Source organism: Stomoxys calcitrans, chromosome 3 (genome assembly GCF_963082655.1).
Source record: "Stomoxys calcitrans chromosome 3, idStoCalc2.1, whole genome shotgun sequence".
Lineage (NCBI taxonomy): Eukaryota > Metazoa > Arthropoda > Insecta > Diptera > Muscidae > Stomoxys > Stomoxys calcitrans.
In genome coordinates this window covers 184,027,855-184,053,089 of record NC_081554.1, presented here as the reverse complement: position 1 = coordinate 184,053,089, position 25,235 = coordinate 184,027,855, and the positions used below count along the sequence as shown (strand labels likewise).

Sequence of the window (25,235 nt, the reverse complement as noted above, 5' to 3'; positions counted from 1 at the left end):
ACAATGACCCAGAATCTCCTAAATGGCGGTGACACTCTTATTCAGACCCTTTGTTGTGATCAGCATATTCTAAACATAGGTGGCGGGACCCCACCAACAAAGTCTGTTCATGTTTGGATGGAAGCCAAAAAAAAAATCCAACGTCTCCACCACACCCCAACCCACTAGCATGTAAACAAAAACATCTTATTGGGAAACTAAAAAAAAAGAAAACATCTGCCTGCCTTGATGGATGCTCTCAAATCTTCTTGCGCATCACATGGTCATAGAAGGTAACCAGTCCATAACGCTGCGAGTACTGCATACTCTTGCCCACATTCTCACTACACAATTTCTTGTCATCCATACAGATTTTCTTGCGATCACCCTTGTGCATGAAGATTAGACCATTCTTGAGATCATGCAGTACTATGTAATTTCTGTTTCTTGAGCCAATCGTAGTAACTTAAATCGCTGCGTTTAGGCTTCAATTTGATACGTTCCCCAAATACTGCAGACCAGTCGGTGCATCCTTCAGCTTGCTGATTTGCCAAATGGAGACTATCTTCATAGTCTATGTAGCCGGAAACCATGAAACCATTTTTAAGGCGATGTTCAAGAAAAATTATGGTCTGGGAAAGTGGAAGAAGAAGAACATCAATTATAAGAAGAAATGTTAACTATAGGGTAGCGGTATGAAGGAAGGGTAGCTTTAATACCTTTTATCTTGGGGAAGGGTAATTTTAATACCCTTTCCCTTGGGTAAGAGTAGTTTTAATACCCTATCCCTTAAGTAAGGGTGGTTTTAATACGTTTTCGCTTGGGTAAGGGTAGTTTTGTAACCCTTTCCCTTGGGGAAGGGTAGTTTTATTACCCATTTCCATTTCTCTTGGGGAAGGGTAGATTTAAAACCGTTTCCTTTGGGAAAGGGTAGTTAAATACCTTTTCTCTTAAGATAGAATAGTTTTCATACTCTTTGCATTGGGGAAAGGTATTTATAATACCCTTTCCCTTGGGAAAGGGTACTTTTAATACTCTTTAACTTGGTAAAGGGCAGTATTTACCCTTTTCCTTGGGGGAAAGGGTATACTTCCCTTGGGGAAGGGAAGTTTTCATACCCCTTTTCTTGGGGAAGGTTAGTTTTAATATTCTTTACCTTAGGGAAGGGTAGTTTTAATACACTTTCTCTTGGGGAAGAGTAGTTTTAATACCCTTTCCCTTAAGGAAGGGTAGTTTTAATACCCTCTCCCTTGGAGAAGGGTACTTTTAATACCCTTTCCCTTGAGGAAGGGTAGTTTAAGTTCCCATTACCTTGGGATAGTGTAGTTTTAATACCCTTTAACTTGAGGAAGGGTATTATTTATACCCTTTCCCTTGGGGAAGGGCACTTTTAAAACCTTTTGTCTTGGGGAACGGTAGTTTTAATACCCCTTCTCTTGCGGAAGGGTAATTTTAATACTCTCTCTCTTTGAGAAGGGTAGTTTTAATGCCCTTTCCTTTGAGGAAGGGTAGTTTCAATTCCCTTTCCCTTGGGGAAGGGTAGTTTTAATACCCTTTCTCTTGGTGAAGGGTAGTTTTAATACCTTTTCCCTTGGGGAAGGGTAGTTTTAATACCCTTTCCCTTAGGTAAGGGTAGTTTTAATACCCCATCCCTAAAGTAAGGGTGGTTTTAAAACGTTTTTGCTTGGGTAAGGGTAGTTTTGATACCCTTTTCCTTGGGCAAGGGGAATTTGATTACCCATTTCCTTGAGGAAGGGTACTTTTAAATCCATTTCCCTTGGGGAAGGGTAGATTTAAAACCCTTTCCATTGGGAAAGGGTAGTTAAATACCCTTTCTCTTAGGAAAGAGTAGTTTTAATACCCTTTGCCTTGGGATAGGGTATTTATAATACCCCTTCGCTTGGGATAGGGTAGTTTTAATTCTCTTTAACTTGGGAAAGGGTAGTATTTATACCCTTTCCCTTGGGGAAGGATAATTTTAAACTCTTTCTTTAGAGGAAGAGAAGTTTTCATACCCCTTCCCTTGGGGAAGGGTAGTTTAAATTCCCTTTGCATTGGGGAAGGATAGTTTTAATACCCTTTCTTTTGCGGAAGGGTTGTTTTAATACCCTCTCCCTTGGAGAAGGGTACTTTTAATACCCTTTCCCTTCAGGAAGTGTAATTTTAATTCCCTTTCCCTTGGGATAGTGTAGTTTTAATACCCTTTAACTTGGGGAAGGGTAGTATTTATACCCTTTCCCTTGGGGAATGGTAGTTATAAAACCCTTTCCCTTGGGAAGGGTAGTTTTAATACCCTTGGTGTTGGGGAACGGTAGTTTTAATACCCCTTCTCTTGCGGAAGGGTAGTTTTAATTCCCTCTCCCTTTGAGAAGGGTAGTTTAAATGCCCCCTTCCTCGGAGAAGGATAGTTTTAATACCCTTTCCCTTGAGGCGGGGTAGTTTTAATTCCCTTTCCCTTGGGGAATGGTAGTTTAAATACTCTTTCCCTTGGGGAAGGGTACTTTTAAAACCCATTCCCTTGAGCAAGGGTATTTATAATACCCTTTCCCTTGAGGAAGGGTATTTATAATACCCTTTCCCTTGGGATAGGGTAGTTGTAATATCCTTTGAATTGGGGAAGGGTAGTATTTATACCCTTTCCCTTGGGGAAGGATAGTTTTTATACATTTTTCCTTGGGAGAGGGTAGTTTTTATACCCTTTAATACTCTTTATCTTGGGAAAGGGTAGTTTTAATACCATTTCCATTGGGCAAGGATAGTTTTAATGGCCTTTCTTTTGCGGAAGGGTAGTTTTAATGCACCTTTTCTTGCGGAAGGGTAGTTTTAATATCCTTTCTCTTGGAGAAGCGTACTTTTAAAACCCTTTCCTTTGGGGAAGGGTATTTATATTACCGATTCTCTTGGGATATGGTAGTTTTAATACCCTTTATATTAGGGAAGGGTAGTATTAATACCCTTTCCCTTGGAAAAGGGTAGTTTTTATATCCTTTCCCTTGGGGAGGGGTACTTTTAAAACCCTTTCCCTTGGGGAAGTATAATTTTAATATCCTTTCCCTTGGAGAAGAGTATTTATAAAACCCTTCCCCTTGGGGAAGGGTATTTATAATACCATTTTCCTTGGGATAGTGTACTTTTAATATCCTTTCCCTTGGAGAAGAGTATTTATAAAACCCTTCCCCTTGGGGAAAGGTATTTATAATACCCTTTTCCTTGGGATAGTGTACTTTTAATACCCTTTGCCTTGGAATAAGGTAGTTTTAAGAACCTTTAACTTGAGAAGGGTAGTAGTTATACCCTTTCCCTTGGGGACGGATATTTTTTATATCCTTTTCCTTGCGGAAGGGTAGTTTTTATACGCTTTACCTTGGGGATGGCTAGTTTTAATTCCCTTTGCCTTGGGTAATGATAGTTTTAATACCTTTTCCCTTGGGGAAGGGTAGTTTTAGCACCCTTTCTCTTGGGGAAGTATAATTTAAATACCCTTTCCCTTGAGGAAGTGTACTTTTGGATTTTTAAAACCCTTTCCCTTAAGAAGGGTATTTTTAATATCTTTTCTCTTGGGAAAGTGCGCTTTTATTACTCTTTCCCTTGGGGAAGGGTAGTTTTTGTACCATTTCCCTTGGGAAAGGGTAGTTTTATTAGTTTTGTTACCATTACAGGAAACCAAAAATATTTCTTACCGATATCATTTTCTGCACATTCGGCCGTTCGCGTGCTGCCATTTCGATAAGAACAGCATCTGTCGATTTCATGCCATCGCTAAAAATTTTAGGCGCCTTTTTAATGGGCCACAATGATTCCTCCACCGCAGCCTTATGTTGCTGAAATTCTTCACGGCTATAAATTTCTGTTTTTGAGCGGTAACCCATATCTACCAGCATACGGCAGACGCGTATGTTGCGTATAAATCGCTGATCGTCCAAAGTTATGAAGGTATCCAAATAATCCTCATATGTTGGGCAATCCAGCAGGAACATATCCTGATTTATGGTGTTCATGATGGCGATTGGGGATAGAAATAGAATGCAGCAGGAGAGGATTGAAATGAAAAAATAAAGGTAATCAAATAAAAATTAGAATGTGTCAAAAGGAATGTCAAAATGAGGTAAAGAATAAAAAAAAAAATAATGTGAAACAAGGGATTATAGAGTGTTGAAGAATTTATACCAAAAACAATATGATGAATAAAATCAATTAATGAAATCCAGTGATCACAAATTAACCTTACTTTTGCTCTACGAGGTTTAGTTAAGGAGATATGGCCATTTTAAGTTTTCTTAGGGAGAATTAATTTTTTGGCCGATTTTCATAATTTTTTGAATTTTTGGAAGTGATCAAGAATTGACCTTACTTTTGCTCTACAAGGCTTAGTTATGGAGATATGGCCGTTTAAGTTTTCTTAGGAAAAAACTAAATTTTTGGCCGATATTCATAAATTTTTCGAATTTTTGGAAGTGATCACGAATTAACCTTACTTTTGCTCTACGATGCTTAGTTAAGGAGATATGGCCATTTCAAGTTTTCTTATGCAAAAATTAATTTTTTGGTCGATTTTCATAAATTTTTCGAATTTTTGGAAGTGATCACGAATTATCCTTACTTTTGCTCTACGATGCTTAATTAAGGAGATATGGCCATTTTAAGTTTTCTTAGGGAAAAAAAAAATTTGGCGGATTTTCATAATTTTTCGAATTTTTGGAGTGATCACGAATTAACCTCACTTTTGCTCTACGATGCTTAGTTAAGGAGATATGGCTATTTCAAGTTTTCCTAGGAAAAAAAATTAATTTTTTAGCCGATTTTCCTTAATTTTTGGAATTTTGGAAGTGATCACGAATTGACCTTACTTTGGCTCTACGATGCTTAGTTAAGGAGATATGGCCATTTCAAGTTTTTCCAAGAAAAAATTAATTTTTTGATCGATTTTCATCAAGTTTTCGAATTTTTGGAAGTGATCACGAATTAACCTTGCTTTTGCTCTACGATGCTTAGTTAAGGAGATATGGCCATTTTATGTTTTCTTAGGGAAAAATAAATTTTTTGGCCGATTTTCATAAATTTTTCGAATTAACCTTACTTTTGCTCTTCGATGCTTAGTTCAGTTATGTTATGGAGATATGGCCGTTTAAGTTTTCTTAGGAAAAAATTAATTTTTTGGCCGATTTTAATAAATTTTTCGAATTTTCGGAAGTGATCACAAATTAACCTTACTTTTGCTCTACGATGCTTAGTTAAGGAGATATGGCCATTTTAAGTTTTCTTAGGGAGAATTTAATTTTTTGGCCGATTTTCATAATTTTTTGAATTTTTGGAAGTTATCAAGAATTGACCTTACTTTTGCTCTACAAGGCTTAGTTATGGAGATATGGCCGTTTAAATTTTTTTTAGGGAAAAATTAATTTTTTGGCCGATTTTAATTAATTTTTCGAATTTTTGGAAGTGATCACGAATAAACCTTACTTTTGCTCTACGATGCTTAGTTAAGGAGATATGGCCATTTTAGGGAAAAATATTTTTTTTGGCCGATTTTCATAAATTTTTCGAAGTTTTAGAAGTGATCACGAATTAACCTTGCTTTTGCTCTATGATGCTTAGTTAAGGAGATATGGCCATTTTAAGTTTTCTTAGGGAAAAATAAATTTTTTGGTGGATTTTCATAAATTTTTCGAATTTTTGAAAGTGATCACGAATTAACCTTACTTTTGCTCTACGATGCTTAGTTAAGGAGATATGGCCATTTCAAGTTTTCTTGTGCAAAAATTAATTTTTTGGTCGATTTTCATAAATTTTTCGAATTTTTGGAAGTGATCACGAATTATCCTTACTTTTGCTCTACGATGCTTAGTTAAGGAGATATGGCCATTTTAAGTTTTCTTAGGGAAAAAAAAATTTGGGGGATTTTCATAATTTTTCGAATTTTTGGAGTGATCACGAATTAACCTTACTTTTGCTCTTCGATGCTTAGTTCAGGAGATATGGCCATTTTAAGTTTTCCTAGGAAAAAAAATTAATTTTTTAGCCGATTTTCCCTAATTTTTGGAATTTTGGAAGTGATCACGAATTGATCTTACTTTGGCTCTACGATGCTTAGTTAAGGAGATATGGCCATTTCAAGTTTTCCCAGGAAAAAATTAATTTTTTGATCGATTTTCATCAAGTTTTCGAGTTTTTGGAAGTGATCACGAATTAATCTTACTTTTGCTCTACGATGCTTAGTTAAGGAGATATGGCCATTTTATGTTTTCTTAGGGAAAAATAAATTTTTTGGCCGATTTTCATAAATTTTTCGAATTTTTGGAAGTGATCACGAATTAACCTTACTTTTGCTCTCCGATGCTTAGTTAGGGAGATATGGCCATTTTAAGTTTTCTTGGGGAAAAATTAATTTTTTAGCCGATTTTCATCAATTTTTCGAATTTTTGGAAGTGATCACGAATTAACCTTACTTTTGCTCTAGGGGCTTAGTTAAGGAGATATAGCCATTTTAAGTTTTCCTTGGGAAAAATTAATTTTTTGCATTTTTTGAAACTTTTTATCTGAAAAACTTTGAATGGCCATTTCCCGATGTATTTGACCACTAATTTTACCCCTGCCATTAATGAGTAGTCATTCATGCATACTTTATTTGTTTATACAACGAACATTTTATGATTGTTTTTCAATCAATGTTCCGTAAAATCGTTTACACATGTTTTACGATGTTGAGATGAGATGATGAGAGTGTTGATACTTAGTCCAATTAGCCAAAACTGTTGAAATAAAATTTCAAACTAAACCAAACAAACTAATGGGAAGACAAGCAAGAAAAGACCACATGGGGGCAAGGACGAACTTTTGATATGCTACAATAGGGTATAATATTTGCAGATTTTTTACGGAGCTAAAAGAGCCAAATTTTGTGAAGATAAAAAACGACAGACAGATAATCAAACAAATAAACTGACAGACAGATAGACAGACATAGCGACAGAGGTGAACAGACATATGGACAGACAGACAGACATAACTAAATCGAATTTGCCACCAAGTATATCACAACATGGATTGGAATCGACTATGTTATGATTGATCCAATATTTTAAAGTGTGATCGTAATGAGGTGGCAACAACTATTTGGGTCATTATAAAGTGCCTGTCGTGTGTTGCAAATCAACTAACAAAGCTACTATCCTTATCTGGCCTTAGTACATTATGGTGGATATAAAACCAAAGTTTATGGATTTTTCTTTCATGATTCGTTGCTTGTATTTTGCACATCGATGAAGCGCCACACTAAAGTGTGTCTATGGATGTAATTTGCTTCCTCCAAAAAATGTTTTCTGCTTTTTCACCGGCTTTTGCAATAAACGAAGTTTTTTTTAAAATACACAAAATTCTTACATATAGCCCACACAGCAATCTATGAATGAAAAATAAAAACATGTGGTCTCCTATGGTCCATATATTGCTTCTGAGGGTGAGTACGTAGAAGAAAAACACAAGTTTTCTAAAACATGAAAACAAAGCGACATATTTTTAAAATTTTCCAATTTTTGTTTGCTGTTATGAATGCCATCCATGTCTCTGATCATTGACTATTCATAACTAGTACTCATCTAGACAGACAGACACACTCACCAAACCCCAAGCACTTTAGCATTTTTCGAGCTAAGAATTTATGACGAAAAGTTCAGAAGAACAAGAAAAAGTAGAGAAAACAAAAATAAAAATGGAAAAATTTTTGTTTTTAATGGACAAAGTAGGAGGAAAATATGCGGAAAATACTTTGAACACAAATCAGTTGCCTCGATATACGCGACAAGTCTGGACGGTCTCTTATTCGTTAGTCAAATACGAAGCGACAACAGTGCGATTTGTTAACAAAAAAAAATATATAAAAAGAGAGAAAAGCCAAATGAAATGGAAAATTCATATCTCCTAAGAGCAATGGAAAAATATTTGTGAAAAAAAAAAATATTTTTGAAAATCTTTTATTTTTACGTAATTAATTTAGACTTTTACATCTGGAAACTAAAGCCATGATTTTTTGTTAATACGAAAAAAATATGAATAATTCGTCACGACAATGTCATCTAACATAATTTGGTTCTATTTGTGTCTGCTATTAATTTTCAATGTTATATATATAACACATGAGTTGGGAGAAACGAGAACGACAGTGAAAGTGGGTAAGACCAATGTCCCGAGAAATTAAAGAGCTTTGAAAAAATATCAAAAATAGGTTAAAAATTCAAAGAAAAGAGATGTAAAGACCTTTAAATTAAATTTTCATCGGAACAATGAGAATTTTAACAATAAAAAGGCTTCAAGTTCGCCCTGGCCGAACTTTGGATACCCACCACCTCGGGTATATATGCAAACCACCTTTCGTCAGAATCCCGCTAAAAATGCATACCTTATGCCCCTATAGCAGCTATATCGAATATGTTCCGATTTAGACCAAATATTAATTTTGGCGAAATTGGACAATAAGTGCGCCTTTTATGGTCCCAAAACCTTAAATCGAGAGATCGAGGTATATGGCAGCTATATCCAAATCTTGACCGATCTAAGCCAAAATGAAGAAGAATATCGACAAATACTAATTTCAGCGAAATCAGACGATGAATGCGCCTTTTATAGTCCCAAAACTTCAAATCGAGAGATCGGTCTTTATTGCAGCTATATCCAAATCTTGACCGATCTAAGCCAAAATGAAGAAGAATGTCGAAGGGCCCAACACAACTCACTGTCCCAAATTTTGGCAAAATCGGGAAATAAATGCGCCTTTTATGGCCCCAAAACCTTGAAACAAGAGATCGGTCTATATGGCAGCTATATCCAAATCCGGACCGATCTGGGCCAAATTGAAGAAGGATGTTGAAGGGCCTAACACAACTCAAGGTCCCTAATTTTGGCAAAATCGGGCAATAAATGCGCCTTTTATGGGCGCAAGACCTTAAATCGAGAGATTGGTCTATATGACAGCTATATCCAAATCTAAACGGATCTAGACCAAATTGAAGAAGGATGCCGAAGGGTCTAACACAACTCACTGTCCCAAATTTTGGAAAATTCGGACAATAAATGCGCCTTTTATGGGCCCAAAACCTTAAATCGAGAGATTGGTCTATATGACAGCTATATCCAAATCTAAACGGATCTAGACCAAATTGAAGAAGGATGCCGAAGGGTCTAACACAACTCACTGTCCCAAACTTTGGAAAATTCGGACAATAAATGCAACTTTTATGGGCTTAAGACCCTAAATCGGCGGATCGGTCTATATGACAGCTATATCCAAATCTGAACCGATCTAGGCCTAATTGAAGATAGATGCAGAGTGGCATAACGAAACTTACTGTCTCAAATTTCAGCAAAATCGGATAAAAAATGTGGCTTTTATGGGCTTAAGACCCTAAATCGGCGGATCGGTCTATATGACAGCTATATCCAAATCTGAACCGATCTGAGCCAAATTGCAGAAAGATGTCGAGTGGCCTAACACAACTCACTGTCCCAAATTTTTGGCAAAATTGGATAATATGTGTGGCTTTTATGGGCCTAAGACCCTAAATTGGCTGATCGGTCTACATGACAGCTGAATCCAAATCTGGACCGATCTGGGCCAAATTGAAGAAGTGTGTCGAAGAGCCCAACGCAACTTACCGTCCCAAATTTCAGCAAAATCGTATAGTAAATGTCGCTTTTATGGGCTTAAGACCCTAAATCGGCGGATCGGTCTATATGGGGGCTATAGCAAAATATAGTCCGATATAGCCCATCTTCGAACTTAAAGTCGTTGTAAGTTCAATGACTCATGAACCGTTAGAGATATACTTGACATATCCGAATGATTATACCCTACACCACCACTGTGGTAAAGGGTTTTGTGGGCCCAAAACCTTAAATCGAGAGATCGGGTTATATGGCAGCTATATCCACATCTGGACCGATCTTGGCCAAATTGAAGAAGGGTGTCGAAGGGCCTCGCTGTCCCAAATTTCGGTGAAATTGGGCAATAAATGTTCCTTTTATAGGCCCAACTCTAAGAAGGAGAAGAGCTAGACCCATTGATAAGTATACCGATCAACTCAGAACCACTTTCAGAATCGATTTAGCCAAATCCGTCGGTGAGTCCATGTATTCTTGTAATCAAGGTACAGGTCGTATTTGTTGTCCAATCTTCACGAAATTTTACATATGTCACTTTTATGGCCGTAGTAACTTAAATTTTCCACCGATCTGAACAAAATTTGGCACGGAGTGGTTTTTTGATGAACTTAACATATCTGCAAGATTTCATCAAAATCGGTTCAGATTTAGATATAGCTCCCATATATATGTATCGCCCGATTTGCACTTGAATGGCCGTAGTAGCTACAGTTTTCAGCCGATCTGCACAAAATTTGGCACAGATGGTTTTGTTTTAGATCTTAACATCTGTTAGATTTCATCAAAATCGGTTCAGATTTGGATATAGCTTCCATATATATGTATCGACCGATCTCCACTTAAATATGGTGGTGAAGATATTTGATGGGGCGGTTCAACCGCAAACGAATAAGTTCTAAAGGGTTCACCTAGACACCGCATTGAAGTTCATCATGAATTTTTACTGATCTTGATTAACTTCTTTATCCTCTTTCCTTAGGTGCCCTTTTCTTCAGCGGCGAAGATGCCCAAGAATTGGCCTTTGACGAAGCCATTCGCCAATTGAATAATCAAAAATTATTCGAACTACAATTCGAAACAATTAAACGATATGTCCCAAATGACGATGATAGCTATGTGCTGCAGCAATTAAGTAAGTTGAGAATGTAATTTAAAACTTTACAAATTTGATTTAAGGTAACAAATATTTTTTTTTGTATTTTTTAGCCTGTGAATTATTGGCCGAGGAGGTAATTGCTTTATTTGGACCATCATCAAAGACCACTTCTGGTAAGCTAATATACTGTGTTGTTTGAGTTGTTTTGATATTTTATAAAGAAAAAAATTATTTTCCAGATATTGTGGCTTTAATTGCCAATAATGCTGGCATACCTCATATACAATATGATTGGAATATCGAAATCGATTTGGAGCAACGTAAACTCAATCATCAAATGTCTGTTAGTGTAGCACCTTCATTACAGACCATGTCGCGCGCTTATATGGATATTATACGTAAAGATTTTAAATGGAAAAAATTTATGCTGCTCTATGAGACGCCACAAGGTGAGTTCAGTTTGGAGGGATAACAATACGAAAATCAATGGGGAAATGGAGAAAAAAATGGACATTAAAAGGCGCATTTATTAGCCGATTCGCTGAATATATTCCGATTTTTTGAACAGACAGTGGCGGATCGAGAACACCGCCCTGTAGATGTTTGCATGTCCGCCTATGACGTCGAACGCCAGGGTTCACATCCCGGCGGGAATCTTAGAAACATTTTCGGAGGTGGTTATCTCCTTACTAATGCTGGCTATATTTGGGTGGTATGCTGCCATGTTAAAACTGCTCTTTCAAGTGGTGTCACTATGCGGCACACCATTCGGACTAGGCGTAACAAAAGAGGCTCCTTATCATTGAGCTCAAAGTTTGCCCCCTGTTCCTTAATGGAATGTTCATGGGTAGACACGGGTATTTACCCGGTAAATTGGGTATTTACCCGGTAAATTGGTTAAATACCCGAGTATTTACCCATTTATACCCAAAAGCTGGGTATTTATAATTCTGCAGATATCTTGGGTATAAAAACAATCTTCAAAAAATGTTTGACGATTTCGTGTTCTTTGTATATAAACCTGACCCTCTGATCTCATAAAATCGGATTTTAGTTATATATATAGTCGCTATATAGACCGATCTCCAGACTTTAAGTCTTGAGGCAATAAATTTGTAATTTTCATCCGATTTCGATGAAATATGGCACAGTGAGTTCTGGTAGACTCCTATTCATTTCTGTGAAGTGCGGTTCAGGTCAGAGTATATTTGGATATACCTGCCCCTTAGACCGATCACCCGATCTGTGCGTTCTAAATACTAAACAAGTAAAAGCGTGCTAAGTTCGGCCGGGCCGAATCTTATATACCTTCCACCATGGATCGCATTTGTCGAGCTCTTTTCCCGGCATCTCTTCTTAGGCAAAATAAGGATAAAAGAAAAGATTTGCTCTGTTATTAGAGCGATATCAAGATATGGTCCAGTTTGGACCACAATTAAATTATATGTTGGAGACCTGTGTCAAATGTCAGCCAATTCAAATAAGAATTGCGCCCTTTGTGGTCTCAAGAAGTAAAATAGAGAGATCGATTTATATGGGAGCTGTATCGGGCTATAGACCGATGCAGACCATAATAAACAGGTATGCTGATGAGAGGATCCGTCGTACAAAATTTCAGGCAAATCTGATAATAATTGCGACCTCTAGAGGCTCAAGAAGTCAAGATCCCAGATCGGTTTATATGGCAGCTACATCAGGTTATGAACCGATTTGAACCTTATTTGACACAGTTGTTGGATATCATAACAAAGTACTTCGTGCAAAAATTCATTCAAATCGGATAGGAATTGCGCCCTCTAGAAGCTCAAGAAGTCAAGTCCCCAGATCTGTTTATATAATAGCTATATCAGGTTATGAACTGATTTGAACCATACTTGACACAGTTGTTGGATATCATAACAAAACACGTCGTGCAAAATTTCATTCCAATCGGATAAGAATTCCGCACTCTAGAGGCTCAAGAAGTCAAGACCCAAGATCGGTTTACATGGCAGCTATATCATGTTATGAACCGATTTAAACCATACTTGACACAGTTGTTGAATATTAAAGCAAAACACGTCGTGCAAAATTTCATTCCAATCGGATAAGAATTGCGCCCTCAAGAGGCTCAAGAAGTCAAGACCCAAGATCGGTTTACATGGCAGCTATATAAGGTTATAGACCGATTTGAACCATACTTGGCACAGTTGTTGGATATCATAACAAAACACGTCGTGCACACTTTCATCCCAATCGGATAAGAATTGCGCACTCTAGAGGCTCAAGAAGTCAAGACCCAAGATCGGTTTATATGGCAGCTATATCAAAACATGGACCGATATGGCCCATTTACAATACCAACTGACCTACACTGATAAGAAGTATTTGTGCAAAATTTCAAGCGGCTAGCTTTACTCTTTTGGATGTTAGCGTGCTTTCGACAGACAGACGGACGGACGGACGGACATGGCTAGATCGACATAAAATGTCGCGACGATCAAGAATATACTTTATGGGGTCTCAGACGAATATTTCGAGTTGTAACAAACAGAATGACGAAATTAGTATTACTCGCCATCCTATGGTGTAGGGTATAAAAGTAACATCGAAAAAGATAATTTAAGTCTGGAATTCCGTGCTGCTTACAAAATCCCTAATTGCTTTCCATACCACTCCCCTTAGTTGGGTTATGTCTGGTATTGTGTCCCCACCTAAGTGCCGGTGTCTATTAGCCGCGAAAGCCGGGCAATGACGTAGGAAATGCTCCAGCGTTGCATCATCTTCCCCACATGCCCTTCACATGCTATCGCTTGCCGCACCGATTACTGGCTTAGGTGCCTGTCCATAGTGGCATGGGGGATTAATATATGAACCCTCTTTTCAACATAACCTAACCTAACCTAACCGTGCTGTTGAATGACTCCGAGGAAGGGGTACTTGCGAAAGCAGACGAGATAATACTTGGAGTGTTTGAGAGAAAAATCCTTCGTAATCCAGTTTGTTTTAATGGAGAATATAGGCGTCGCATTAGCCACGAGCTGTATGACGAAGGCCAGGTTAGGTTAGATTAGATTATATTAGGGTGGGTGAGGTTAGGTTAGATACGGTTAGATAGGGTTAGGTCAGATTAGGTTGAAAAGAGGGTGCGAATATTAATTCGCCCCATGCCACTATGGACATACACCTAAGCCAGTAATCGCCTTCTTGGGCGCTTTTAATAGTGTAGTTAAACGCATCAAAATACAACGGTTGCGTTGGCTAGGTCATGTTGTCAGAATGGATGGATGTACCACCGTACACACAAAACGGGACGAACAAAAGTCCAATAGAAAAATCAATTGGTGGGAGACCCCTCGAACTTGGTGACAGAGATTTAAGAAGGAGCGCAGAAAATCGAGGCGCTTGGAACGCTAATCTGCGTTCGGCTAGTGGAACAATTGTTCTGTCATAGCCAAGTAAGTCTGGTCAAAATGAGGTCAGCATATAAAATAAGGTAACCCGACTGAAGAATAACAAAGCAGCAGAAGCCCATGGCTTGCCAGCTTAAACTATTTAAGACCATAGACGATACGATAAAGCGTATAAATTAGCTTGACTGCGCAATCTGGCCAGAAATTTTCCATGAATTGTTTTGTTGTGAATTTTAACAACTGTACTAAGTATGGTTTAAATCGGTCGCTAACCTGATATAGCTGTCATATAAAACGATCTGGGATCTTGATTTATTGAGCCTCTAGAGGGCACAATTCTTATCCGATTTAGCTGAAATTTTCCATGAATTGTTTTGTTGTGATTTTTAACAACTGTACTAAGTATGGTGTAAATCGGTCGGTAACCTGATATAGCTGTCATATAATACGAACTGGGGTCTTGACTTCTAGAGCCACTAGAGAGCGCAATTCTTATCCGCTTTAACTGAAATTATGCATGACGCGTTATGTTGTGACTTTCAAAACAAATTCGGTTCATAACCTGATATAGCTGCCATATATACCGATCTGGGATCTTGATTTCTTAAGCCTCTAGAGGTCGCAATTATTATCCGATTTGGCTGAGATTTTGGGTGAGGTGTTTTGTTATGACTTCCAACAACTTTGCCAAATATGGTTTAATTCGGTTCATAACCTGATATAGTTGCCATGTAAACCGATCTGGGATCTTGACTTCTTGAGCCTCTAGAGGGCGTATTTCCCATCCGATGTGGCTGAAATTTTTATGAGGCGTTTTTTTATGACTTCCAACAACTGCGCCAAGTTTAGTTGACATTGGTTCATTACCTGATATAGCTGCCATATAAACCGATCTTAAATCTTAACTTCTTGAGCCACTAGAGGGCGCAATTCCTTTCTGATTTGGCTGAGATTCGGCTGAGATTCGGCTGAGATTTGGCTTGAGGTGTTTTGTTAACACTTCAAATAACTGTGCTTAGTAAGGTTGAAATCGGTTCATAACTTGATATAGCTGCCATGTAAACCAATCTGGATTATTATTGCGCCCTCTATAGGCTAAAGAAGTCAAGATTAGCCACTAGGGGGCGCAATTCTTATCCGATTTGGCTGAAATTTTGTACAACGGCCTCTCCCATGACCTTCAGTATACGTGTCAAATATGGTCTGAAGCGGTCTATAGCCTGATACAACCCCCATATAAACCGATCTCCCTATTTTACTTCTTGAGCCTCTTAAGGGGGCAATTATTATTCAAATTGGCTGAAATTTGAAACAATGACTTCTACTATGGTCTTCAATTGAATTATGGTCCAAATCGGAACATTACTTGATATATTCTTTTCTTTTATCCTTTATTTACCCAAAAAAGAGATACAGGGAAAAGAACTCGACAAATCCGATCTATGTTGAAGGGTACATAAGATTCGGCTCGGCCGAACTTGGCACACTTTTACTTTTTCTTTCTACTCAACTTCTGTTTCGTCTTCTTTCAGGCCTAGCTCGCATACAGGACCTTATGAACTTGGCTACGGTAGAAAGAGATTTTATTAAAATACGAAATATAGCCGATTATCAAGATGATGTACGTGTGCTATGGAAGGAAGTCGAAGAAGATTTTCATGAACAACGACTTATAATGGATTGTGAACCGGCATCGTTGGTGCCTCTTTTGAATCAGGCCAAGGAATTTAGGCTATTGGGGCCATTTAGGGTAAGTTTTTTTTTTTATATTTTACTGAAATAAAGCATTTTTGAAAATTCTTGTTTTTTTAGAATTGGTTTTTAACCAATTTGGATACCCATAGCTCAGGTTTGCAAATGGCCAATAATCCAGATTTCACTTCCAACATAACCTCGGTACGACTAAAAGTGGTGAATCCCAATCCCTTTGAGAGGAAAAAGACTAGAATAACGGAAATTGATGTAAGTTCAAGAAAATATTTGAAAGACCTCCCATAAGGGATGGTCCAGTTATTAAGCACAAGGTTGATTGAAGTCATTACCTAGGGCCTAGGGGAGGCTGGGAGCATATGACTTGGGGCATTATAGATGGACCCTCCTTTTGTTGGATTTTTTTTATGAATTTTGTTTTTGTTTTTAGCAAATTTTGGGTAATCAAACCATGTTACCCATCTTAATGTTTGATGCTGTCATACTTTTTGCCAATGCTGCTCGCAATATAATAGCCTCAGATCGTGAGTATATAGCCCCTAGTGGCAGATGTGATGCAGAGGATTCGTTTCCTTGGGTCTTAGGCAAATATATAGTGGGAGAAATGAAAACGGTATGTAGCAAAAACCAAAAAAATATCTATGACTAAACTCAGGCAACCTTTTATTCCCGTTAGATATCCGAAGATGATGTGGAGCCACCCTTCAAAACGGAAAACATGAAAATCGATGAATATGGCCTAAGATCCGATTTCAATTTGGAAATCTATAAGCCTACCATCAATGAACCTTTAGCCAGCTGGAGTCCCGATGGTGAGATACTATCGGCAAAACGTGATCCCATCGGTACAACATCATCTGCAGCTGCTGCTGCTGTGCAGGATTTTGCCCAGACTACCAGGACTTTTAAAGTTGTCACCCATATTGAAGAGCCTTATTTTATGTTGAAGTGGGTGAGAAATGTTTTCATATGCGTCTGATAAGAGGGCTAATAAATTTTTCTGCTCTTTTACAGACCAGATGCCGAAAATTTACGTGGTGATGATAAATATCATGGTTATGCCGTTGATTTGATACAAAAACTTTCCGAAATGATGGAATTCGATTATGAATTTGTTATAGTCAAAACTAATGGAAAATTTAATCCGGTAACCAAGGAATGGGATGGCATTATGAGAGCCTTGATAGATCATGTGAGTAGAAAAGGAACTAGGAAGTATTAGGAATTATGATGCAAATTCTATAAAAGGATCGCCATACACAGTTTTAAAGTGGTTTTTACTTTTTTTAATTTAATTAATTGGGACACTTATTACTGTGCAGTAATCCTTAATGAGATATTTCATCATAAGAAAGACGATGGCGTTAGGTTACAGTATGCGCGCAATACTACTAAACATGAGATCATGAGTTCAATCCTCTGCGACGTCAAATTTATTAAAATTTGTTTTTAAGGGTAAAAGTAAATAGAGACAGAGAACAAGTAAAAGCGTACAAAGTCCGGCCCTGCCGAATCTAAGAAACCCACCATCAAGGATTTAGCTAAAAATGTATACAAAATAAATAAAATTTTAGGGCATAATTTTATTCTACTTACCAAACTTCTGTAGGAACCGTGCAAGGATGATCGAGAGACCGGTTAATACGGGAGCTATATCAGGTTAAAGACCGATTTGGACCGCACTTTACACAGTCATTGGAAGTCGTATCAGAACACCACGTGCAAAATTTCAGCAAAATCGGACAAAAATTGCGGCTTCCAGGGGCTCAAGGAGTCAAATCAGAAGATCGGTTTATATGGGAGCTATATGTAAATCTGAACCGATTTGGCCTATTTGCAATCTCCGAAGACCTGTACCAATATTAGGTATCTGCGTAAAATTTCAAGCGACTAGCTTTACACGTTCGACCGCTATCGTGATTTTAGCAGACAGACTACCGGTCGGACGGACATGGCTAGATCGACTCAGAATGTCAAGACGATCAAGACTTCATGGGGTTTTAGACCAATATTTCGAGGAGTTACAAACGAAATGACTAGAATAGTATACACCCATCCTATGGTGGTGGGTATAAAAACCCTAGAGCAGCAGTAAAACAAACGAGACAAGCAGCGCGAGCCGAACATATAAAGTAAAAACACCCACTACACCGAAACTGTGCGTCCAGCAAAGCACATGTGGTGGGTGGTTAAATTGTTTTTTTTATCTTGCTTATGACTATTATTGTTGTTATTGTTCTATGTTGGCTTGCCAAGAGTGCCTTTATACAACAATTTTATACTTTCGGTCGATGTGAATCAAAATAAATTGTTGCAGGAAAATTGACAAATTTCGTCGTCGTTTTTTCGACCAAAGTTGTTGTTTTTCGAAATTTTTATTATCTGTGCAGCTTTCGCTGCCGATCCTTACCGTCTTCTCTTTAATTTGATATATCTATCTAATTAATTTTTCATAAATTAAATTTAATTTTCTTTTTATTTTCATAGCGCGCCCAAATTGGTATTTGTGATTTGACCATCACTCAGCTGCGTCGTAAATATGTGGACTTCACCGTGCCTTTTATGCAATTGGGCATTAGTATTTTGTATTATAAACCCGAACCGGAGGTCAAGGATATGTTTGCCTTCTTGCAACCTTTTGCCAATGAAGTTTGGATGTATGTCATTTTGACGCAGTTGGTGATGACATTGGCTTTTGTTTTTATGGCCAGGTAAGTGTAAAAGAGCAAATGATCTATAAAAAACCTAAAGCGTACGTGCCTAAAGCCAAGTGGGAATCAGTGGATACCGTAGACAAGACCAAATAATAGCACTGATAAGCTTCATAGGTGAGCAAACTCCTTCCGGTCCATAGCTCAGTCCAATCGCTGCGGGAACGTTATGGCTATTGGTTATTTAAAGGTACCTTCCTTTACTGAAAGGCAGCCCCAAAAAATCTCACAAGCAATCCACCAATGTAGATCCTTACGGACAATAGCGAAAGCTATTTCTGAATGGAGCACAGATATGTCAACCAAATTTAGAGTCAGGAGTCTATGGGGCCAAATCATCTCCCAGAATTCTCCGAACGAACAACTAGAACGATTCCGATAGAAAAGTATTTGGAAGATAGTTCCAATCCGGCATTGAATTTCGGGGACAAGCGTCTTGGGTCAAGTGTTCCGGCAGGGGAAAGGCCACTCCTCCTTGAATTTGAGGAGCCAGGGTGCTTCAAACGCTATAGGACTAAGTATATATTTTCGGCGAACAATACTCTTATTAAGTGACCCAAGTTGAAACCGAAATGCAATGTCAATGATGAAGGCTGTATTCGTGTAGCCATTGTGGGCGAGTCAAGGCCGGACAAAAGGATCAGCTGGTGGAGAATAAGCTCTAGTTCGCGGTGTCAGAGTGCATTAGGATAGGCCCCAAGGATGCTCCACGGTAACATCACCAATAGACGGGACTACAAGATACACGCTTGCAAATCAGGCTAGACTTTTGCGTCGGAAATATGAGTTTGTGAGATGGAGCCATGCTTAGACACATTCCATAGGAGGAGCTTCTTAAAAATGCAAGACAACCGGTTTTTATCATGGGCCCAATCTTGCCAAAGGTAATTTTGGAAGCGATACTCAGAGCCAGTACTGCAAAAATTATCCATAATCGGACGGTTAAAGACGAGACCGTCCTTAGATTGGAGAGGAATGTGTATCGAATTTGTGTTGGTATTACTAGTTCGATTACCAGGTCGATATCGGTCACGTAGGATCGGGTTAGGAGCATTATAAACTTATCCCCACTTTAAAAAGGCAGAATATAGACGTAGCTGGCTCGGGAGCCATGGGCCAACGGAGACCGGATCAAGGGGCTCGATGGTATAATTTGATTTTCAACAAATAAAGGATGATGTTTTAAGAGCTATAGGAAAGTTTTTCAAAAAAAAAAAAAAAACGCAAAAGATTCAGAAAAATGCATGAAATCTTTATTTGAATCAATAGTACGATCCATATAATTTAATGTTTGAAGATTACTTCACGCAAATGTTGACCGTGACTGCAACTCAAATGGTCCATCCGCTTAGTCCAATTTGGCATACATCACGAACTAATGCTTCAATGTTGTTTTCCAATGCGATAATTGAAGTGGGCTTGTTTATATAGACATGAGATTTAACATAGCCCCACAAAAATAGTCTGAAGTCTTTAAATCACACGATCTACGCTGCCAATTGACCGAACCCGAACGTGAAATAAAATAAGTCCATTGTTACGTGTGCTGTGTGGCATGTGGCACCGTCTTGTTGAAACCACATGTTATACAAGTCAAGCTCTTGCATTTTGGGCAAAAAAAAGTTGGATATCATCTCACGGTAACGCTCGCCATTCGTAACTGTGAATGCATCATCTTTGAAGAAGTACGGTCCAATGATGCTACTAGCCCATAAACCGCACCAAACTGTGACTTTCTGGATGTATTGCTAGCTCTTGCTAGCTCCAATGAACCAAAAATGAGCATCGTCGCTGAAGAAGAAGAAGCGCGCTATGAACTTTCTTTACAGGGCACGCATTTTGATAATAAAATTCAATAATTTGCAAGCGTTGTTCGTTTGTAAGACGATTCATGGTTAAATTATAGACCAAACTGAAGATGTTTGGCAGTGAAACAAAACACGAAACGTGCGTGAGCTGCGTGCTAAGTTCCGCCGAGCCGAATCTTATATACCCTCCACCATGGATCGTATTTGTCAAGTTCTTTGGCGGATATCTCTTTATAGGCAACCAAAGGAAAATGGATAAAAATTGCTATGCCATTTAAGCTATACCAAATTATGAAACGATTGGAGCCATACTTGGTTTGCCTGTTGGAGACTAAAGTGGCATTCAACCAATTCGGATAAGAATTGCTCCCTTTAGAGGCTCAAGAAGTATAATCGGGAGATCGACTTAATGGGAGCTATATCAAGTAATAAACCGATTTAAACCATTCTTGGCACAGTTATTGGAAGTCAAAACAATTCATGCAAAATTTCAGCCGAATCGGTTTATAATTGCGGCCTCTAGCGGCTTAAGAAGTGAAGCTGCTAGATTGGTTTATAGGGGAGCTATATGAGGTTATGAACCGATTTCGACCATACATGGCACCGTTGTTGATGGTCAAACAAAACACTTCATGCAAAATTTCAGCCAAATCGTTTAATAAATGCGCCCTCTAGATGTTCAAGAAATGAAGATCCGAGTTCGACTTGTATGGATGCTATATCAGGTTATTAACCAATTTCAATCATACTTGGCACAGTTGTTGATGGTCAAACCAAAACACTTCATGCCAAATTTCATCCAAATCGGATAAAAATGGCGCCCTCTAGCGGCTCAAGAAGTCAAGAACCGAGTTCGTTTTATGTGGGAGCTTTACCAGGTTATGAGCCGATTTCGACCTTACTTGGCACAGTTGTTGATGGTCAACCAAAACACTTCATACAATATTTCAACCAAATCGGATAATAATGGCGCCCTCTAGAGGCTCAAAAAATTAAGATTCGAAATTGGTTAATATGGGAGCTATATGAAGTTATGAACCGATTTCGACCATATATGGCACCGTTGTTGATGGTCAAACAAAACACTTAATGCACAAATTCAGCCAAATCGTTTAATAATTGCGCCCTCTAGAGGCTCAATAAGTCAAGATCCGAGTTCGGTTTATATGGGAGCTATACCAGGTAATGAACCGATTTCGACTTAGTTGCTGATGATCAAACCAAAACACGTGTCATGCAAAATTTCAGCCAAATCGGATAAGAATTGCGCCCTCTGGCAGCTCAAGAAGTCAAGTCGCAAGATCGGTTAATATGGCAACTGTATTAAAACATGGATCGATTTGGCCCATTTACAATCCCAACCGACCTACACTAAAAAGATGTATTTGTGCAAAATTTCCAGTGCCTAGGTTTACTCCTTCGAATGTTAGCGTGCTTTCGACAGTCAGACGGACGGACATAGCTAGATCGACTTGAAATATTCGGCCCAGTTATCAGCTTACTCTCTCTTGGTCTTACTTTAAAGTCTGCTGCTTTGTTTCCTGAATACCTTCAGCTCCGATGTCCATCTGATTGGTCTGACGCGATGCCTCACTAGTCCCCTCCAATTTTTCACAAAATTTTGCCTTTACCTTTTCCTCGGATTTACTCGTCTTTTTCTTAAAACTGTCCAGGTTAGCATATTCGCCTATGATGCTTAAAGCCTGGGTTCCTGGAATCCTAGCGAGAACATCGCCAACATTACGAGGTGGTTATCTCCTCTTAATGTTGGCGATATTTGTGAGGTTCCTTGTCATGTAAATACTTCTCCCTTAAGAGGTGTTACACTACGGCACGCCATTCGTATTCGGCTACAAAAGGGAGGTGCTTTATAATTGGCCTTAAACTTGAAACGGACAGCAGTCATTGATAAGTGAGAAGTTTTCCCCTGTTCCCTAGTGGAATGCTCATGGAATATCCCCAGGACTTCGGGATATTCGTTTCAGACCTCTGCCGTGCTTTCTCTCTCTCTCTCTTTGCCCTATTAAAACCCCTCTTGTTTTACTTCCTGAATATCTTCAGTTTCGATGTCCACCATGACTAGAAGGTCCTTCGCAGGAGTACCTCTTCCGGACATGGCTTCAGAAAATTTTTATTCAGTTACTCCATGACAAGATTCACATAGGAATCTAGTTTCCTAGCGATATAGGACCCCGTGCTCCTGCATTTGTTTCCAGAACTTCTGTCTCTTTGACTTTCCCAAGGTGGGATGGGGAAGGCCCCCCATCCCACCTTCAGCCCAATTTGAAATCATAGTCTAAGTGGTCCGAAAAGGAGTAAGGGTTCACCATAAGCGTTTTCTTTTTAACCAGTTCCTTGATCCGGTTTAGAACTTTAGGGTATTCCCCCTGTCCGTGGATAAAATGTAATCAAAAAGTGACTCACCCTGATTTTTCGAATCTTTGCTACCCCATTGACTGTGGCATCATTCTCCAAATATAAGTTCGTGACTTTTGCTTTCATAGCTTCTGAACATAGCCTTAATCATGCCTCTCAGAAGTTTGTCTTTTTTAGGTATGCGGAGGTACCTGGAGGATTATTACTAAAATACTTCGATTAAGGAAAAAATCTTTAGTTTTTAGTAAACTTTTCTTTAGTGTTAAAACATGGATCCGTGGTTGAGGCCCTGGTCCATAACTAGTTATCACTTTATATGAGGAGTTCAAGTTTTGTTCCAACCTTTTTTCATCCTTTAAATTTGTATTTTTCCAATCACTCCATAGAATATCCCAACATGAATGGTCGAATCCCAATCCTTTGGAAGAAGACCCCTCAGAACTGGAAAATGTTTGGAGAACACGTAATGCGGGCTGGCTAATGATTGGTTCAATTATGCAGCAAGGTTGTGATATATTGCCAAGGTGAGTTGAATGTCTTTTTTGATCCTAGTGTAATAGATTTTAATTTTTAATGCTATCGATTCCCTATTTCAACAGGGGTGCTCCCATGCGCATACTCACCGGCATGTGGTGGTTTTTCTCTTTGATGATGTTGAATTCCTATACCGCCAATTTGGCTGCCGTCTTGACCAGTAACAAAGTTAAACCCTCCATAGAGAGCCTGGATGATCTTATCGGACAGAATGAAATAAAATTTGGCACTTTGGAGGGGGGCAGTACCTCCCTGTTCTTTTCCGAGTCTAATGAAACCAATTACCATAAGGCTTGGAATCAAATGAAGTCTTTTGAACCTTCGGCCTTTACCAAGTCCAATAAGGAGGGTGTGGATCGGGTCATCAAAGGTGAAGGCAACTATGCCTTTCTCATGGAGACCACAAGTTTGACCTACAACACTGAGCGTCATTGTGAATTGCAACAGATTGGTGAACAAATTGGTGAGAAACATTATGGCTTGGCGGTACCTTTGGGTTCGGACTATCGCACTAATTTGAGTGTGTCCATTCTGAAACTGAGCGAAACTAATGTGCTGTACGAGATGAGGGATAGATGGTGGAAGCGGCACAATGTTTCCTGCGGAGATGATGAGGCAGATGTTGTAGTGGATGGCGATGAATTGTCGCTGATGGAGTTGGGTGGTGTATTTTTGGTGTTGGTGGGAGGCATACTGGCGGCCATTATCATAGGACTAATAGAGTTTTTATGGAATGTTCAACAGGTGGCTGTTACCGAAAAGGTTAGTCTTTATACAATCACAGACATAATGCTTCTGCTCACATTTTGCTTTTTTTATTAGGTCACTCCTGGAGAAGCTTTTAAGGCAGAACTTATATTTGCCTTGAAATTTTGGATAACCAAGAAACCCAATCGCATTTCCACCATTACCACCAACAATGGTGATAATGCCTCTCGTGTTTCACGCTCTACATCTCGTCGCTCTTCCTCACAGTCCAAACAATCAAAACAATCGAAACAGTCTAAACAATCTAAGCATTCGAAACATTCAAAATTATCGAAACGCTCAAAACGCTCTAAGCGTTCTCGTTCACGTTCACGTTCGCACAGCAAAAGTCGCAGCAAGAAATATTCCACCGAATGTTAAGGCTTAATCTGAGATAATCAAGCTTTGGCAGTTGAAAGTTGGTTTAAATTTTTCTAATATTTGAAGTTTTGATGATTTTTAATAATAAATTATTAATATTATGAAAATAACGATAGTAAAAATTCAGTTTTTTACTATGGTGCCATAATCTTGGGAGTATGGTAAGTCTAAACAAGTAAAAGCGTGCTAAGTTCGGCCGGGCCGAATCTTATAAACCCTCCACCATGAATCGCATTTGTCGAGTTCTTTTCCCGGCATCTCTTCTTAGGCAAAACAGGATAGCGATATCAAGATATGGTCCGGTTTGGACCACAATTAAATTATATGTTGGAGACCTGTGTAAAATGTCAGCCAATTCGAATAAGAATTGCGCCCTTTGGGGGCTCAAGAAGTAAAATAGAGAGATCGATTTATATGGGAGCTGTATCGGGCTATAGACCGATTCAGACCATAATAAACACGTATGTTGTTGATCATGAGAGAATCCGTCGTACAAAATTTCAGGCAAATCGGATAATAATTGCGACCTCTAGAGGCTCAAGAAGTCAAGATCCCAGATCGGTTTATATGGCAGCTATATCAGGTTATGAACCGATTTGAACCATACTTGGCACAGTTGTTAGGTATCATAACAAAACACGTCTTGCCAAAATTCATTCAAATCGGATAAGAATTGCGCCCTCTAGAGGCTCAAGAAGTCAAGACCCAAGATCGGTTTATATGGCAGTTATATCAGGTTATGAACCGATTTGAGCCATACTTGGCACAGTTGTTGGATATTATAAAAAACGTCGTGCGAAATTTCATTCCAATCAGATAAGAATTGCGTACTCTATAGGCTCAAGAA

At 38.6% G+C, this 25,235-nt stretch overlaps 2 protein-coding genes across 2 annotated transcripts; one reads left to right on the top strand and one right to left on the bottom strand.

The window, feature by feature from the left end:
• Positions 1–19: 19 nt before the first annotated feature.
• On the bottom strand, positions 20–4,076 carry LOC106084407 (cilia- and flagella-associated protein 299-like). The gene is given in 3 exon segments (XM_013248073.2): positions 20–425; positions 427–611; positions 3,660–4,076. Coding segments are annotated over 3 exon segments (690 nt in total). The 5' UTR covers positions 3,978–4,076; the 3' UTR covers positions 20–238.
• Positions 4,077–7,754: 3,678 nt separating this feature from the next.
• Positions 7,755–24,469, top strand: LOC106084405 (glutamate receptor ionotropic, kainate 2). The gene is made up of 13 exons (XM_013248071.2): positions 7,755–8,147; positions 10,613–10,765; positions 10,840–10,902; positions 10,969–11,178; positions 15,654–15,871; positions 15,934–16,083; positions 16,262–16,444; positions 16,508–16,779; positions 16,846–17,023; positions 18,319–18,542; positions 23,113–23,250; positions 23,326–24,022; positions 24,083–24,469. Exons 1-13 carry the CDS (start codon positions 8,045–8,047, stop codon positions 24,386–24,388), a joined length of 2,895 nt encoding a protein of 964 aa, XP_013103525.2. The 5' UTR covers positions 7,755–8,044; the 3' UTR covers positions 24,389–24,469.
• Positions 24,470–25,235: the final 766 nt, after the last annotated feature.

Coding starts and splice junctions, on each gene's coding strand:
- LOC106084405 (XM_013248071.2), top strand. CDS start 8,045: ATGTCATCTAACATAATTTGGTTCTATTTGTGTCTGCTATTAATTTTC. Junction 8,148..10,612: donor GAGAACGACAGTGAAAGTGG/GTAAGACCAATG, acceptor CTCTTTCCTTAG/GTGCCCTTTTCTTCAGCGGC. Junction 16,780..16,845: donor GAGCCTTATTTTATGTTGAA/GTGGGTGAGAAA, acceptor GCTCTTTTACAG/ACCAGATGCCGAAAATTTAC.